Source organism: Phyllopteryx taeniolatus, chromosome 13, assembly GCF_024500385.1.
Source record: "Phyllopteryx taeniolatus isolate TA_2022b chromosome 13, UOR_Ptae_1.2, whole genome shotgun sequence".
Classification (NCBI taxonomy): Eukaryota; Metazoa; Chordata; class Actinopteri; order Syngnathiformes; family Syngnathidae; genus Phyllopteryx; species Phyllopteryx taeniolatus.
The window spans coordinates 1,517,709-1,536,961 of record NC_084514.1 but is presented as its reverse complement, the minus strand read 5'-3'; the positions used below and the strand labels follow the sequence as shown (position 1 = coordinate 1,536,961).

At 42.0% G+C, this 19,253-nt stretch overlaps 1 protein-coding gene across 4 annotated transcripts in view; it reads right to left on the bottom strand.

The window, feature by feature from the left end:
- esrrb (estrogen-related receptor beta) overlaps nt 1-18,764 on the bottom strand; it is a 46,333-nt gene extending 27,569 nt beyond the window's left edge. For 2 of the 4 annotated variants that reach the window (XM_061794733.1, XM_061794734.1), the window contains exons 1-3: nt 13,904-14,387; nt 10,609-10,677; nt 2,526-2,935 (exon numbers count right to left, since the gene is read on the bottom strand). In XM_061794733.1, the coding sequence (XP_061650717.1) occupies nt 2,526-2,935; nt 10,609-10,677; nt 13,904-13,953 (529 nt within the window). In that variant the 5' untranslated portion in view covers nt 13,954-14,387. Of the gene's footprint in view, nt 1-2,525; nt 2,936-10,608; nt 10,678-13,903; nt 14,388-17,806 lie in introns of those variants that run through there. The other 2 variants (XM_061794736.1, XM_061794735.1) reach the window with 2 other exon arrangements.
- Nucleotides 18,765-19,253: the final 489 nt, after the last annotated feature.

The window sequence follows — 19,253 nt, the reverse complement described above, 5'->3', positions numbered from 1 at the left end:
AAAGAGGGTCACTGAGTTCAGTTACTTTTCAACCAGTTTTACGCATGGAATCAAAAAAAAAGGAAGAAAACATGGTTCAAAAGGAGATATATGTTTTTGGTCGGGCACGTGAGGTGGAGGGATGGGCATGTGAATAATGCAGTCCCAAAAGTATTAACACCTTACAGTATGATGCAGTACTGTTCTACATAATGACAAACTACAAGCTCAATAATAATAATAATATTTTAAAATAAATATCTCTGACAGTGCCACTTCAAATGATTTAAAATAAAAAAGATTTGTGACAACTATATTGTGCAGGTGTATCTAAAGCTTTGGCTGGTGAGTGTATGTTTGCACACGCACGCACACAATACACAATTTATGTTAGCATCTTGCCAACCTGAAGAATTCCAAAGAATTTGTAATAGGAAGTCTAGCAAATGAACATAAGCTGAGTCCAAGGTGATTTAAAAAAGCTGTCAGGATGGTAGTTAACATCAATTTACCATGCTATTTGGAACAATGTGATAAAGGGCTAGAAACGACAGGGTCTTTGTTTTCATCTCATTAACAGAGGCTGTCTCACACTCCAACCTTGACTGCCTCGTTATTCCTTTAATGAATCAGTTCTCATCAACCTCACCCTCTGGTTCTCTCAAATGCTCCACATCCTGCTATTTACTGTTTCCATGTTCCTCTACCTACACTGCATGTGATTCTATTATCATTTTGGTGCGCTTCCACCTCCCCCTGAAAGTCCCTGCATTCTCTGCCCGGGACCCCTGTCTGATTATTATGCCATTAAGCCTCTCCTCCTCTCATGTGAAAGAGCAGCAGTCCCTCTTCAATCTAAGGAAGTCCAGGGTTTTCTTCCCCTCCTTTCCCTGAAATTACCCGGCGACGCGTGCCTGAGTTTCTAATTGGCATGCCCGTCCCTGGAGACGGCCCCCTCCCTTCTTCCTAATGAAAAGCCTCGGCCTTAATTACACTTTCCAAACGCTGATTGTTATTGACAAAACTCCTGTGGCTCGGACAAACGACGGCAGATTAGCTCCATTACAGGCAGCCCTCCAAGAAGGGAAAGAGAGGGATTTCAAATCGACAATGCAAAGTGGGGGGAGTCAGAGTGTGTGTGGGGGGGGGAGCTGGAGCTTTCAATTTCTTTCTCTATGTACCTTCCTCTTAATTGTTTAGGCCCATGCTTCACTTAAGACAACTCCTTCTTCTCTGATGCCTCTTTTCTGTTCCATTGTGTTACTTAAAGCGAGGGGACAAAAGCGCAGCTATGTTACTTGGGAGAAAATGTTCATCTTTTGTCAATAGACAGGATTGCTGATGGCAGCAATGGTAAACATGCGGATTTGGCCTAATGCTTTTGTTTGCCTGAAAAAGGTACATAGACTGTCTAAAGCTGATAGGGACGCAAGGTCCAAAATCAACACATCCCATCAAGACAGGCAGCATACTCATAACGCATGCTGTTCTATGTGGGTGAACATTTGCTGGGAATAATCGGTGGAATATGTCACATTCATTTACCTCAAACATATAAATATTCGTCAATTTCCACTTTACTTAATCAATAAGTTATTCAAATGCACGTATTCCACTCTTAAGAGCAGTTTCAGTTTCACAGTGTGTGTGTGTTTATGTTTGTGTGTGTGTTAGTGGGGGGGGGGGGGGGGCTATCAGGCTATCACTGCCTCTCTAATGAGAAGCCGTGATACATCATGCCTTGTAGTTAGTCAGTCGGTCGTACCCTGGTCCCCAGATGCAGCACACACACTCACACGCGCACACACAGAGCAGGAATAATAAAGCATGTTCTGGGAAGCATCTGGACAAACAGCTCCCACATACACCACCAAATCTGACCACACAGTGAGGGTGTCATGTCCACCATCAACCATGACAGATGATGCCATCCTACAGTACTTGGGACTAGTCTGCCATCAACTATATCTATTATATGATGTATATGAATTACACTTAATCTATGACCTAATAGAGAGTGTTCCAAATCTAGACCTGATATTGTGGACATGGAAACGCCTGAATCATAGCTAAATCTACAACAGGAAGTTTTCCAGCATTTGACCTACTGCAGTGACTTGATATCATCTGCCCAGGTCTCGCTCTTTTAATTATAATTGTGAGTTAGCAAGATGACTCAGTGACTCCAAACCCAGATATGAACTGTACCTTATAGACAGGACTAGAAAATGAATGTTCTCTACTAAAAATGTAATTCTATCATCTTATTTTTCAAAAAAGATTTTAGTCAGATTATTGTTGTCCATGAAAATGTACAGCACCCATTGTTTGAAAGCCAGTAGATGAGAGTTCTAAATAGCTATCCGATGAAGTTGATGATTGTAGTTTGAATGAATGAATACAATGAATCTTTGAGACTGAATATACTTGACTGTTGTAATATCAGAGGTGGTCTGTAGAGGTGTTTCTTGTGAAAAAAATTGGATGAAATCATCTCTATTCAATGTGTTCAATGTTTTGTTGGGGGGAGATGAGGAGGAAAATACCTTGTATTGTCCTTTTAAAAAAGGCTTTGCAGGCCTCACAAGAGGCCACACCATAGTGATACCCCGAAGCTATATCTCCACAGACCAGGCACAGCCTCTTGGGGAGGGAGTTCAACATGTATTCGCACTTAATGGATGAGTCCTCCATGATGGTGCTGGAGCAGTCGTCATAGCGCTTGCGGCAGGTGCCTGCTCCGAGCCCGCCGGGGGTGAACATAGGTGGTGAGTCCAAGCCATTGGAGTGGCTGTTCATGGTGCTGACATAGCCACCGCTAGCGTCAGAATTACCACTGGGACTATGGTGGCTGACCGTGTCAATGACCGAGGATGGACTGGATGGCTCTGTTTTAATGTAGGACCCGCAGCTGGAGGGTAGGTGCCGGTCATCAGCGGCCATTCTATTCAGTAGCCTGTAAGAGGTGTGGCAAGAAATAGGAGGGGGAGGAAGAAGAAAGACAGACTATTAGCAGGTGATTTTTATGCAGTAGAACTATGAAGCAGAATGATGAAAATAGTGTCAGTCACAAGGTATTACCTACATGATACTCAAAAAATAGGGGTCCCGAACCACCGGGCACAGAGAGCAACTGAACAAAACTATTTTATTGATTTTATATATATGTATCTCTCTCTCTCAGAGAGAGAGATTTTTATAAATATATGACTGAAATGTATTTTGAAAATCAGGTGGATCCCTAACCCTGTGCCACTGTCACAACACTCATCTCAGTTATGTGATATGGGACAAAAGTAAGCCCACAAGCTAGTAAAAATGAATTTAAAAAAAAAAAACTTCCAACTACAACTTCCAAGAAAAATATACAGTAGCTGAATTTAAGAGACAATATCAGAAGTCCAAGCTAAGGTTGGGGTTTATTGCTAATTGTCTCACACACTGTAACCCACTCTGCATTATATGTCACTACAGGCTCACAAATGAGGCAATGAAGAACCAAAACTGTTTCAACATGACTTTGGAGTTTTTTTTGAGAGAAAAAAGACCTCAAGAAAAGATCAGCTCATTAAAGTGCAGGGCTTCCTTCCACTAATTACAACAACTACATTCACCGTAATGGCATAATGGTAACTTGTATAATAAATAATTTATTTGAATTTGTTTTAATGCTGGTCCGTCAAAATATGTCTTTACGTGAAACAAATCCGTGGCGCAAAAAACGTTGGTGACCGCTGCTCAAAAATTCAAGTCTTTACATGGCACTAACCAAATGTCCATTATCACTTTCATGATTAAATCCAAATATGATTTACAGTTACAATGTGTGTTCGCCTGTGTGCACATAAATGGGAAAACCCATTTTTGAGCACTACCAAACCACATAAAGGGGGTGACAGTAAAGACATAACTCTCTACACACATACTCCACAGAGCAGAAGGGAGAGTGGACCTTGGATTGTCTCCTTGAGTCAGCAGTGAACCGAAAGGAAACACGATGACAACATATTGACTTTTCCTCTGTCTGTCTAATAACTGTATTTTGGTGTACACGCGGTCCATGATGTAGCGTTTGCAGGATAAAGTGTAGCAGCATTTTGGATATGGACAGTGGAAAGCACTATAACATATTCCTTGCTCACAGCAACAATAGGCCTCATGCTGCCACCTTTAGCAGTGAACTGAAAGAAATCAGAACTACAACTTGAATCAACTGTTATTGTTCTGGCAGCCAATAGAGTAAAGCGAATAGGTGTGCTGGTGAATGGAAATAACTCTGGTGTAATGTGAAGATTTAGTGACTTGTTAAGGTGATGGAAAGGTCATTAGGTACCACAGTGGGGGTAAAAGGTTACCTGCACTTTCCTGCTTTAACAAAATTGAGTGTTGCATGGTTTATGCAAATTTGACACACAGGCTACACGAGTCCAGCAGCAATGCAGTCAAATTAGGGCCTTGGCACATTACTCCATCAACATGTTGCCAATGAGTGGTAATGTTTACATACTTGACATATCAGAAGAGCATTTACACTGCTGGACTCAAGTCGCCTGCTTGGAAGTTACCTGTCATTCTGTGAGTGCTTTTGCTGAAGACAGGAAACCAAAGGCCTCTGCTCTGTCTCCATTCAGTTGGCCAAACTGCCTCTCGCTCTCTGAGGATGATTTAATTGAGAGGTTGGGTGACAGAGGGGTTCAGGCCCAGGAGTCATTGGGTCAACCTTATTTTCTCACCCTGGCCTCCTAGGCCCGTGGAGATGGGGGTCAGTGTGTCAAATTAAATTTCATTCCCGGGTTTCTCTCCCTGCCGTCATGTATATTCATCGGAGCTCCAGGTGCCTACCACGCCTGGAAATTCAAAAAACGGTTAACTGCTAAAATAAATAATAAAAAAAAAAGCCCCCTGGTAAACCATTGACCTTGAGGAATAAGCCCACCAGCATGCAGAACTAATTTTTTTCTCCTCATATGAACGTCCAAACTAAGTTTAAAAAAAAATAAAATCACTGGTCTTTTAGCGTTGATTTAAAATACACACGAGTACATTTTATATTAGGAATGGCGTTGTGTTATTCAGATTTGCTGCTTAAAAAAATTCCCATTTGTACTCTTAAACGTCCTTGCAGACAGAAATTGAAAGGTGAATCAATTTCATGCCTTTCTAAAATAGAACTTGCCGCTCTTGATAATGAATGCAGATTGCATCTGCGTAAATGAAAGCATGGCTCTCTGTTCATCTGCTTTATGTTCTCCGTTTCAGATGGATATGTGCACCTGTGCGATAGGGTACCTGCACTTGGCTTATTAAAGGCTATATATTAAAACGCAGACACACTAGATGGCTCCATTTAGCTTTTATTTCACAAATTCAGAGTAAGCCTAACCTCGGTTCAAAGGCCATCTTCAGGGTGACACTTAGCATAATTGCATAAGTGTCTTAACTGGTTCGCCTCCAACTCAATGTGGCCATTTATTATAAATGCGCTGGTTACAATTCCCTTAACTCATTCCGCTATGACACATTATACCACTGCTATGCGTATGTTTTAAACAAGTCTGCATATATTGATTAATGATACGGAGGGAACCTGCAGTCTTAATCAAACAATCTGGGGAAAAAAATTCTATAAATATTCGTGATCTAAAATGGTACTGTACTAATTTAATTCTATGAATACGACTGTACCATGAATGATGAGCACTAAATATTTTGACAGTCACAATAGCGAGGGATTAATATTTCAGTATGTGGGATAGGTGCTAATTAGCAGGTGTGCAGCACAATACTAGACCCCTTTTACTTCCTTTCTCAAAATAAGTACAGGCATTTCATATTCTGTTGCCCAAAGAAAGCCAGCTCTTCTTACATACAGTACTGCTGCCTTTCTCATTTTCTTCCTCTCTGTGCAGTTTGGTTTTAATGTGATGCCACCTGGTCTTTCTTGCAGGATTTCAGATCCCTAAAATCATTCCACTGGTGCTGCTGTGACCAGGATTAACTGGCCTAATGACTGGCAACGGTTCTTACATACTCACTGTTCCTGAACATCTGAGAGGAGATGTGAACACTCGTTCCTCCACGTTTTGACACTTCATCCCCCTGCAAGCGAAACCCGGACAAGACTGTAATTTGTAAGTATTCCTGTGAAGACTTGTGTCTTGCTCACTTCAGGAGGATAGTGACATTCTCCATCATAGCCTAAGACTCATAAAACATGCAAAGCGACGCTAGAGGCTCAGCTCATACAGTGAGTGCAATTCTTGATGTCCGTTTAACCGGCAAGGCCACCTGATGCCAAAAACACAATTTTAGACCATTTACTAACCTCGTCACAAGGTGTCACATGCCTACTACCTCAAACTGAGAGAGGATGGGCAGTGGAGGTGGGGGTGGACTTCTGCAGGCAGGGTGATGGTGATATCAGATGCCCCAGTAGGGGCAGATCTGTCTAGAAGGCCCCAGGCGACGTGGTCTGATAAGCCACTGGTCCTGGAGTCAGGCGTGGGTAGGACAAACTCAATTAGCTCCTAACAGAAACTCCACTGAGCCCACCTCAGTCCCTAGCAGAGTCACAATCTACTGGCAGCCGCCATCCTGACCTCTCCTCGAAGTGCCACTACCACCTTTTATGGCTTCAACACACAGCTAGGGACTTCCTGGAAAACCAATGACCGACGGAGGGTGAAGGAGAACCTTCCAGCCAGAAAAAGTCAAATTAAGCTTGCAGGGTGTGTTCACATTGGAGAAAACAGACGAGAAAAAGCACCAGGGTTCCAGAAGGACTTGGAGCAGTCCACGGGATTCAAACATACAATCACCTTAAAAATAAACTATCCCTTTTGTCTAACTGGCTCCACGTTAATGATCATCACGGGAATATGGGCTAAATGTACTTTTCACCATTGCCGAATGGGTTTTTGTGCTTGTTGATCTAAACGTATTTTTGCTGCAGACAAAATATAAAAGAAGAATGAATCCCAGTGGGGAAGAGTGGTCTGCTGTGTTTGCACTCCTTGGGGACGCTTTGGAATCTAGTAAGATGAGGCCCCTAATTTAGAAAATTGCAGATCCTTAGTTTTGTTCTGTCATAAAAAGAGAGTGGGTTGGGGGGAGAGAAGTGTTAGGCTTACGGAATGGGAGGGGCCTCCACACATCAGGAAATGTTTTTGATGTACAAAACTGAGCCAGAAAAAAAAGACATTGCGGTGAAAGAAATACATGAAATGAGAGAAAAAGAAAGTAAGTGACACGTAACTAGAGTGTTTGTGGTATAAAAGGAGCTTGAGGGGCCCCAATCAATAGTCCATAGGCTCGGGGGCTTGTGCTGGGTTGCTGGGACCACGCTCTCTGCGGCCTCAACAATTAAGTCTCTCAGTCTCCAGGACAGGATTATATTTAGCTGCTCCAAAGCAATGCCGCTATCATCTTTATAAAGCAATGAGCTCACTCCACTATGACATGAGCCCCACGCTCCGGCGGCACCATATGATAGCCCAGACCAAGAAATACTGTAGATCACATCTATTGATCCCCGCCTCCCGCCACCTCCTGCTCCTTCCTGTTGTGGAGATGCTGCTGGCATATACAGTAGGCTCTGCTTTTCGTCTGACGTAAACGGTCTGGGCCGCACAGGGCAGATCTAGTTCTTATAAGGGGCTGAGTTCAGGAAGTTGATGGAAGCAAATGGCATGTGATAGAGATACTGTCGGGGGGATGCGAGAGGGGGGGGGCTGGCGACTGACAAAACTTCAGATTTTATAGAGCAAAGAAGTACAATTTTCTTCAGAACTCAGTGGGGGACTTCCCTGCAGAATTGAACAGCTCATCATGCTTTATGGAAAAAAAGAAGCTCATGATAAGTCTAGCCCTCAATGCAGTACATTTGGGATTAAATGTCTAATTGTGTCTTTTCATTTAAAAAGATTAGTTCCCATTACATCTGTTCTGTGACATTGTCATGGTATAATTTAACAACATGAAACTACAATGACCCATGAAATATATAGTATAAAGTAATTATCATTTTGCTTTTTGACGAGTGGTGCTGCGGCAAAACATTTTAGCAGACAAATATTTTGTGTATTAAGCGTTGTTTTAGAGCTATGCAATACGATACGGCTGATCGCTCACACCTGACAAAATGGCATTATGTGATTAGTGGATCTTATCATCCACTCACACTTCATATTTCCAGAGAGTTAGTAAATTCAAATATAAAAAAAAAAAAGCTATTTTTCATCCAAAAGTGCCATGGGAAATTATCCAATTTCACTTAATTGCTAACACCCGAGAAAGTGGCATTGTGTGATTAGGTTACTGATACACTGGCAGAGGCTGTAATACATTGAGTCATCTACTGTTTGTAGTCTACATGTGTGACACTTTTTGAAAAAAATTTTGTGACACATGGGGGGGGAAGAAAAAAAAAAAGTTTTTGGCAGCAATTCATGTGGTGTCGTTGAACGTGTTTGCGCGGGTGAAAACAGAAATATTATTATAAAGGGTTAAGGCTATTTAAGTCCAGTGTAGCTCACAGGTTTAGACACAGTGAGTGTGCGTACAGAGGGACAGAAGCATAGCGCCATGCATGAAATTGCTTCATTAATCTTCCCCTGATAGGCTGTTCTTGTTTAAGAGGCAACTCTACCTGCTTGAAACAAAGAGCTTGTCCTGCCTCTACCATAAACTACAATTCCAATCAAAAGAGAAGCCAAATACAAACAGACCAAAACAGCCCTCATACACACAAAATTATTAAAATGTCCCAGATTTTTTCAACATAATCGGGCGTGTACACATTTGTACAGGTCACAGTCAGTGTACCCATTACGAAGCACATCACAAAATTCTAATTGTCTAAAAATGACACTAGTATCAAGTCGGACTTCAAAATTCAGATGATTGTAAATTAATTGATGCTATGACGATGTTTGCGGCTGTGGCAGACATCGTCATAGCAATGGCCTCTAGCTTTTTACAAGCTCATCTCTACCAGCTGCCACATATTTCCCATAAATAGTGTTGGTAATAAAAAAAAGGCGGGTGGGCCCTACTGATTTATATGGTAGGGTCCGGCACCACACCATTCAGAAATAATTAAACTTTGGGGATATTTCATGAATTAATGCGTTTCCTTCAGGGGGCAATCTAAACATACATTTCAGCGTGCGCCACGTCTGGTGTCTGCGGACACACAGCGAGGGAGGGCCGTGGGGGTGCTCTGCCTCCAAGGGGCAGGTTCAACAACCAACCACTCAATGTGACTATTTGATTGCACTTAGCGCTGTCGCGGCGCTATCATAAGGAGGTGATTGAACTCGAGCAAATTTTGTGACTGGCATCCAAGTGGGCTGGAAATCATAAACTGATAAATGCAAGCGCGGAAAAGGCATGAGACACCCTGAGGACTAACAATTTCACTATGTCACCACATTTAACTTGAATGTATTTACATTATGTGTATACTGTGCAATCCTTTTTTCATTTGAATAATTTCAACATTTCCTCATGTGAGGCCCCATGTTTTGTCTACACATGATGAATGTCTGTGTAGATGCATACACAGGCCTGTCATTTGCTCACAGCTTTCAAAGAACATCATGAAAAGCGCTTTGTGCGAGGGTGCGAGGCTAGCCCGGCTTACACAGAGGAGACTCGGTGAAGCTGTCAGTGGGAATGGGAGCTGCTGCTGTGACGGACGCTTCCAATATTGATTTCATAAATAAACAAAGCTAACCATCGATCCTAATGTTATTTTGCATTTCAATTACTGCTCAGAAACATAACCTTCAAACAACGGGCCGTTCAATACCAATAGCCTTCACTGATAAACACCCATATAGTTATCCCCTTACATCCCTTTTTCAACGGAGTGGGACCGAGCGGACCATTTGTAGTGGGTGAAACTTTGCAAACTAATTTAATGTTTTCCCCCACAGTTCCGCATATTAACATTTACAGATTTTTCTTGAGTTGTTTTAGGGAACCTGTATGAGCAATGTGGGGCAACGCGTGTGTTTGTGCATGCAAAAATGTGTCTGTAAATGAAGAGGAGCCCTTCACTGTTGGAGCAACAGGAAGAAGTGCTGACGCGCTGTGTCAGTGATAGCACTCGGCTGCCACAAGGGCATAAGAGCCCACGTAGGCTAGCATTATCCTTCTACACTAATGGACCTGGTTATTTTTAAACAGATTCTCACACTGCATCAGAGGTCTCCAAGGTTACCGTGGATGAAAAATCAGTCAGGGCACGTGTGATGACGCTAGGTAGTTCTGGTACATAAGGAAAGATGGCGGCGTGGTAGCTAATCGCTGTGCGGTATAAAAGCCAAACATGGCTAAGGGTCCGCATTGGGGGACAGCGTCTTATGGTAATCACATTTCTCAAACTTTTATTAAAGTTATTTGAACAAAACACTTTTTTAGGAGAAATTTAGATGAACGTTGTGTGTCATTTCTGTATGAACATTTTGATGGTTGTTTTGTGCTGACATAAAAAGAGAGAACAGTGAGCATCCATGCAGTATTAATATACTCTGCATCCCCATTTGGCCTGGGAACTCACTCCCACTCCCCTCTTCAGCTCAAACTGAGTGACACATTTACAGTGAAAGTAATGATACTAGATACCAGAAATGAGAAGGCTCCAGCGTGGCCAGTGGACTCAGGAATCTCTCTAATGAATTGGACAACAAAGCCCTGTTGGTACAAGGAAGAAGTATTTAGAATGGGGTGACAAACTGAATTTATAGACATCACAGACGCCACAATGCCTCCTGAGTGCAGGCGGCATGGGAAAAGGCGGCCCGGTCAGCTGGGGCGGCAGCTTCAGAGGCTACAGAGGCTCGCGTCTCCTAGCGGGCTGGCCATTCTCAGCCAGGAACCTTTTCTTGTACTGTATTCTGAAACCAAATTATTGTAAACTGATCCCATCTGGATAGTGTCTGTGCACGGCTGCTTTGGTTACCCGCCATTGCCTCTACCCTGTGATACAATCTCCATGAAGACAGCAGAAATCCGATTAGCCCAACAACAAAGAAACACTTGGTCAAAGAGCAAAGAGCTTTTAACTTAAGATACACTAATGTAATTCCCTCGCCTTGTTTTCTGAAACCTAATAAGAATCTATCAGATGGACTCCTGCACAAGTGTTTGTGGGCTCCAATGCAGCACAAGATGGGAATAATGTCAAATAAATTCAAATCTAATCCATCAATGTGTGCTAACTTCTTTCTGCTTCTCTAAAAAAAAAAAAAAATACATGAAAAAGCTCTAATTTCACGAGGGTCTGGGTTGGATGGCGCAGTTAACCGTTTGAAGCAATGATGATGTTGGGCTAAAGGAAAGCCAGGGTGTTGATGGAACATATAAGTACACAGAGAAGTCACATGCTGACTGGCTGAAAGCACCACTACAGAGTAATGTTCAGCTATTAGCATAAAGTAAATATCTGACTCACAGTCGCTTTGCTTGTTAAGGAAAAACAAAAATGGTCTGGTGTTGAACAAATAAATAAATATATCGACAATGACGATTAAACCTGTTGTTAATAAATTAAAGGTGTGAACATTTCCAAATAAAAGTCTACTCTGAAGACCGTTTAGGCACTGACGAGGTCTTCAGGTCAATCTATCGTGATTTTATAACCTTACCCTGTTAATTACACTGAGGCCATCGTGTACATCTGACCAACCCTCTCATCCAACCATCCGACCATCCGAGTCCCATTCAGCCTAAAGTGTGTGTGATTCAAATAACACGAAACACTGAACACAAGGGGGCTGCTCCAACTTCAAACTAAAAACTAAAAACTACTGGGAAAAAATTATTGCAGCGTTTTAGGGTTTACAAGAATACAATGATTTTTCCCTCTTTTGCCTGGGCATTGGTTGGGGGAAAAAATTGATCATACATTTTACAGGACATATTTCCTAGTATGTCTACAGTACATTATGCCTGCACATAATTCAGCTTTAGACTGTAAATCCTGTGACGTATGAAAATGTAGGTGTTAATGAGGGTAATAAAAAATGTATAAAATCATCCATACTTAAATATATAGAAAAGGTGTAAATTGCTCACATTTAGTTGTAAGTGAAAAGACCGTTGTGCTTTCATCTGTTTTGAAATACAAGTAATATCTGTGTGTGTGTGTGTGTGTGTGTGTGTGTGTGTGTGTATGTGTGTGTGTTTGTGTGTGTGCTTGCGTGCGAGCGTCCGTGCGTGCGTGTGTGTGGTGGAGGGTAGAGTTGAACGAAAGTGAAACAGTTTTTACAAAAAAGATTTTCAATACCTAAGAAAATGTGAAATGTAATGTACTTGCTGATGTATGGCATGGTGAATTTGTTTTGGAAATTAATTTTTACAACTTTAATGATTGGATTCTTCCTCCAACTTTACAGATAATTAGCAAGATTTACACAATTTACTAAACCAGTGATTCCCAACCTTTATTGAGCCAAGGCACATATCTTACATTTGAAAACTCTCACGGTACGACACCATACAAAAATGTCACAAAAAGTGGCTAGACATGTCAATTATGTACTTTTTGCTATCTAATAAATGAGTATGTATTTGTTCTGTCTGTCACTATATATCGCTGACATAGATTGATGAAAAAAGATATTATTAACTATATTATTTATTTTATTTGTTGTTCATAAATCATTTTCTGACCATGAAGTGAAATTTGATAATTTCCCACGCCACACCTGAAGAGCTTTTACGGCACATTGGTTGAGAATCAGTGCACTAAACCAATGAATACAGTAAGTATTCAGACACACCAATTTTACATGTATTATTATATATTGTCATTTTTAGAACGTGATAAAAATGTACATGCATTAAAGGAACAAAGATAATTACACATAAGAAGGCTTTATTAAAGAAAAGCAAGTCCACGCGTCTTCAACTTCCCTTTAATTTATCTTGAAAATATTTCCACTCTTCCTAAATATTTCAATTAACAAAATCAAACATGCTGAATTAGGCAGCAAGTAATGCTAGCGTCTTAAAACTTTTATCATTTGAATTGGCAGAGAATGTGGTACAGTTAAACTAAGGGCATCCTAATTTCTGAACAAAAATCTAAATTATGCTAAATGAATCATTTCTACGTGTTTAGATGTCTGACTGGATTTTTCTTAATTGGAAATTTTGAATAAATTAACAACCCTGAAGAAAATATTCACCCTTAAGGCTTGCCAATATCTTCTTGTTCTTTATTTTTATTTGTCTAATTTTAAACTGGGTACATTTAATTTTGGCTTAAGCACTGAATATATCTCCAAAAAAATGCCACACATATAATTTGCATTTATATATTTTGAGATGGGTCCAGTGATGTCAAATGAGATGGATCGGAGTGTTGAACAGAGGTGACAGCTTGTTTTGCGTGCCGCTGCTGGGACAGAGCAGCCAGCCACCTTTCGATTATTTTCTCCAGGCCTTTACAGTCCCATTTATTTTTTCCACTGCTATATACATTTACTTTCAGCCCGAAATCTCAAGCCTTGTTCTCACAGTTATCAGGTGACTGTCTATACGGCCAAACACATCCCCTTAAGTAATTGAAAAGCTATGAAGTTTTGATTTAGGAAACACAAATTCATTGATCGTCCGCGCTCGGAATGGAACATGTCAAGGCCGTCATTGAAGATGTGCTCACACATACAGAGTTTCTCTAGCCCTGTTGCTTACGTAAGACAAAGTCATCTAAACTCCATCCTGGATGGAGTTGATACAAGAGGGTATATTAACAGGAAACGTTCACGTGGTAAAAGAAAGTGCGATTGACAGAAAAGTGCAGACAAAGTGAAACAAGACATAACATGAACTGAAGCGCAATAAAGATTACAGAGATGAGTTAAAAAAGTCAAAGAAGGGAAGGAAGAAAGAGAAGGAACAAGAGTGCACCTACTGGTTATGATAGCTGAGAGGGTCTGGAAGACAAAGTTCTGAAATGTCCATCAGTCCAGTTTTAGCATTCCAGGAATGAGAGGAAGAGGAAACGGGAAAAGATAGAGAGCTGCTTCTTCTCCCGAATGACAGCAGAGCACCCTCAGAGACGCCGAAAACCCCCGCCAGCAGCGCTTCCCCCAGCCTGCACAGGTATGGTGGACTCTGATGGACTGAGTGGCTGCGAGTGTGAGTAAGAGGACATGTGTGTTGTGTATGTGGTTATGTCTAGATGTGTGGCAAGAAGACTTCGTCTCTGATTGTATGAGAGCGCATGTGTGTGTAGGACAGAGAGTGTGACGAGAGGGGCAGAGAGAGAGCGAGAGAGAGAGAGAGCGAGATGTAGGCAGTGGTGGGATGAGGACTGAGATGGAGAGCGCATGAGAGCGCCGAGCACCAGCGAGAGGAATGACTCTTTCCACAGGCGGGATAGGGCTCTTTAAGACTCAAGGGCTTGATGAATATGGAACAGCTGCTGTTGGCTGGCTCCGAGGGGGAGGACTTAAAGTGACAGAGGGGCCGGCACAGTGCTGGGGAGGAGGGATCCAAAATGCTCACACGCTCTCGCCACGCTATGCATGGAGACGAGGCACAACACACACGCGCACACACACACACACACACACGCGTTCACATCACAACAAACACTTAGCAACAAATAACATTTCAAGCCGTATAAAACTTAAAAAATACACACAAGATGATGACTACAATCAGCAAGCGGCATGTGTCAGCACAAGCATCATAGGCACTGAGAAGACCTCTACTAAGGCCAAACATTTCAAAGAAAGAAATCAACAAACTGTACACCTTATAGATGCAGTATACACTATGCGTGCATTTTGTCATCGGTCACTGAGAAATGAAGAACACACTGTCAACCAAATCCACACTCAAATTTCATATTCCCCAACGAGGCGCATAACGCCACAGTTTTATGGAAATCTATCGTTTTTGCCGAATCCTTCCAAAGCAACAATGATAACTTCAATCCTAAAATTGGACGAATCACTTTCTCTGTAGCAGGCATCACCAACCTCTTTGAAACGGAGAGCTACTTTTTTGCTAATGATTAATGCGAACTAGCACTTTGATACATATTTAGGAAATAACACATTTGTTCAACTTGCCTTTAAATATATGTTATTATCAATGATAACACTGATTTTGTTAATGATTTCTCACAATAGTCATCACCAATGATTTTAGACGCTAGGAAACAGATGGTATGTATTGATATGGAACACATTATTTCTATACATCTCTGCAAGTGTTTACATTTTACAAATGATCACTCATACAACATTCCTACAAAATCAAAATGTCCATCAGTGGTGAGCTATTTTTAGAACAGGTCCATGGGCTACTCATGAGGTCCTTGGGGGCTACCTGGTCTATAGAACTCAAGACTTTGCCCGACATGTTGAAAGAGTTGAAAACAAGTTTCAAGGAGTTCAAATAACATCTCCGAACCTTACTTAGCAGTGACCTACTCCAAATTTGACAATTACAGTGAAAAAAGGAAACTGCTGCATGCATGTTTAAAAGTGTCACCAAATGTAAATGTAGAGCACATACAAAGAGCGTGTTGCAGCCTAGGCCACAGTATGGATGCTGCACCATGCAGTCGAGTGCATTTGCAGTACTTCACTTTCCAAAAGCAATAGCTTTCCAACCACTAAGGACAGTTAATGTATTTATTGAGCTGTGTCGCTGGCTCCATTTGCGGGCGTTACATGTGAGAGAGCATTGTGAACCTTTCGACACCTGCGAGAGATGATCTCAAGCTATAACTCATAGTGTGGATGCCCATCATCTTCTAAAGCGGCGGAAAATCCAGCTCTGCTCCTCTAACCCCGGCTTTAGAAGCGCCTGTGTTTCAGTGTTGATCGAGCTCAGTAAGAATGCAGAGAATGCAGATAGTATTTCACAGTCAGCGAGGGTCGCCGTGTTACTGTATCCTCACATTGTAAGAGTACAGCTTGTGGCATCTTTTGGGGAAAATGAGTAGCAGTAACCCGGCAAAAAGCCCTTTTGAGACCAACTCCCACTAATGGTGCAAAGTTAGTCTCGACACAGGTGGCAGCAGCTTGGAAGGAGAAAAAAGGCAAAGCGGCTTCACGCAGCGGTTGTGCTGGATGCAGAACAGGAACAGTGCAACCCCTGGAGAGGAATCCTGTTCCATTCATCGACTCACGTTTCTATAATCAATGCAAAAACATCACGCAATCCCTATTGATCATCACAGGCCTATTGATGTGCAACAATAGTGTCTCCACAGTGGCACTCATTTCACAACATCTGCTCTCCTGTTTTGGACAAAAACAAATGACTAAATACATTCAATCCAATTAAGACTTGTGCCAAATCCCGCACCTGTCAGCCTAATTCCTGGGATAGGAATAAACACACTGTCAAACAGAGTTGTAAGACTCCAATAAGACACCACACTACAGACAGGGATGGAAATAAAACAGGGGGTGCAAAGCAGATGATGCTATGGCTTCCAGTAGGGCTTTGTGTTTTATAGTATGTTGGGCTTTAAGTCAAATAAATAACCATGGATGAGCCCAAGGGGAATCAGAAGAAGTGGCGATACTGTCATGATACAACGCACAATGCTATTATCCTGTTTTCTAACCTGCATACTGCCTTTCACCTTGGCGACTGCCTCCGTGAGACAAATCTCATATCTGCATGTTTTCGTGTGGCTTGCCAAAGCTTTTAAGTGACATCCTGACTTGTCGCACCGTGTGAGCTATGAAAGCCCTGCTGAAAGCTGCTATCGCTCCTCCTTATCAGCTCTGTTATGAAAAATCACAGCACGTGACAGTTGATTTGACAGAGAAGGATCAGATAGAAATAAAGAATAGAGCCACGTGAGGCCGGCACTCGATCACACAGCATGAAAAGTTAAAGCAGTAACAGGAGTAGGACAGCGGCTGATTATGTAATCTGTTGGAATTGTTACACGCATAAATTGAAAATAAGTGCTTCTTTTGTCTCAGTGTATATCAAGTTGGCTTGTGTTCTGTATGTGCAGCCGACTTTGTACGAAGTGACGCATTTGAGAAAACTTGGGAGTAGTTAGTTCAGCAACTTCTCAACCTTTCAAATAAGGAAACATGGCAATTCAGGTTTACTGCTAAGGTCTGCTGGTGAAATATGCGCATCGACAATTTGAATATTTGTCGACGTTAAACCTAAGCTGAAAAATGCAGACTAAACTGCAATTGATCGATATAGTTAATTGAATGACAGTAAAAGACAGATTTTTGTCACAATGCAAATCAAGTGCATGTGTTTCATCTGGCTGTCTAGCCTGCTTTCTTAGAAGAGGGCGTTGAGAAAACAAGGAGTTGGCGTTAAAAGATGCGGGCCAAGTTAATTCACCAATTCGTGTGACATCTCTCAATAGGTAAATGTGGCTTAATGCAGCACTTTTCACACCTCAAATAAGGTCATACGTGGCAATTCTAATCAGGCGCACTGCAGATATAGTGTATAAACTGCATCCATTTATATTTATGAACTTTTAACCTCCGCTGGAAAATACAGACAACCAAATTGCAATTGATCCATGTAGTTTTTTGGTTCGTTTGTTTCGTTTTGATATCTATATTTTAAAACACCACTGACCAAATTTCTGAGCCAATCACAAGTGCACAGCCGTAATTGTGCCGGCCACCGTGCCGCCCGCACTAGTGTCCTTTAGCTAAATAGAGCTACAGGTACGTCGTTTAAAGGCAGGAAAAGCAATGAAACAACTCCAGATAAAAGGAAAGAGAGTGGGGGAAATAGACAATATTTCGCCTGAAAGTGATCAAAGAGTTGCGAAATGTTAGCTAACTAACGTGTAAGGTACCTTTCTTTCTACGTCATGTCACTGTCCCGGGAGACAGGTGTGCTGGCAAGGAAGTGATGTCTGTCGGGTCTCTCTCTGCCTCTGGAGGTACAGTAGTGGTACGCAGGCTGTTTCGGTGGGTGGGTGGTATGCTGGCAACCCCGCCTCCGGCGCGCGTCCGCCGCCTCAAAAACGAACCGTCAGGTCGGACAGAAACAATGCCATCACAGGTTAATGATCTCGATGTTAGATTAGCCATCCATCCATTTTCTTTACCACTTATCCTCACTCGGGTCGCGGGCCAACGTTAGATTATTCTCATAAAATTACACTCATTTGTCTTTTACCTGAATACATGATATAAGTATATATATATATAGGTATACATTAAAAAGAAAATCAGATGAATGTTATTCACTGCTGCAATTGAAAGTTCATTACGAATAACTAAATTCCTCTTCCTCATGACACAATTAACTAAAATACTCATAGGCATAATTAATGTGCCCTAACTTTGTGCCTTTATATTGCCAAAAATGTATATGTTTCCAATTGTAAAAGCCAAGCCAAGTCACTGCAGACAGTGACTACTCTTCTGAACTACTGAACCAGGCCAAGATCCTGTGAGACTTTTCGATCCAGACTGAAAAACTGGTCACGGCCAAGCAGCCTGACATAGTGGTGGTGGATAAACATCAGAAGACAGCGGTCGTGATAGATGGAGATGTATTCCAAGTGATAGCAACATCCAGAAAAAGGAACACAAAAAGCTGGAGAAATACCAAGGACTGAAGGAAGAACTCGAGAAAATGTAGATGGTGAAGAAAATACTGATGCCCGTAGTGATCGGGGCACTGGCAGCATGAACCCCCGAGACACCAGGAACAATATCTGACATCTGTGCCCAGAATAACGCATTATTGGGAACAGCTAAGATCCTGCGCGGAACCTTCAAGCTCCCTGGTCTCTGGTAGAGGACACGAGCTTGAAGGAGATACCACCCGGGTGGGCAAGAATATATATACATATATATATAAATATATATATATATATATACACACACACAGACACATACATATAGCACATCACAGAAATAACCATCCATCCATTTTCAACACCGCTTATCCTGGTTAGGGTCGCGGGACGCTGGAGCCTATCCCAGCTGACTTCGGGCGAAAGGCGGACTACACCCTGAACTGGTCGCCAGTCAGTCCTAGGGCACATATAGACACAGACAACCATTCGCATTCACATTCACACCGTCACTGAGTGGGAACTGAACCCACCCTGGCCGCACCAAAGTTAGGCGAGTGTACCACTACACCATCAGTGACTCACAGAAATAACAGTAGAAGAATATTCATCGATACAAGATTAATGCAATGAACATCTCTGTACTGTTTTCAGGGCAGGTTTATTTTTCGGCTCAGATCCTACAGTTTGCTCCTCTGACTACCTCAGCTGCGGG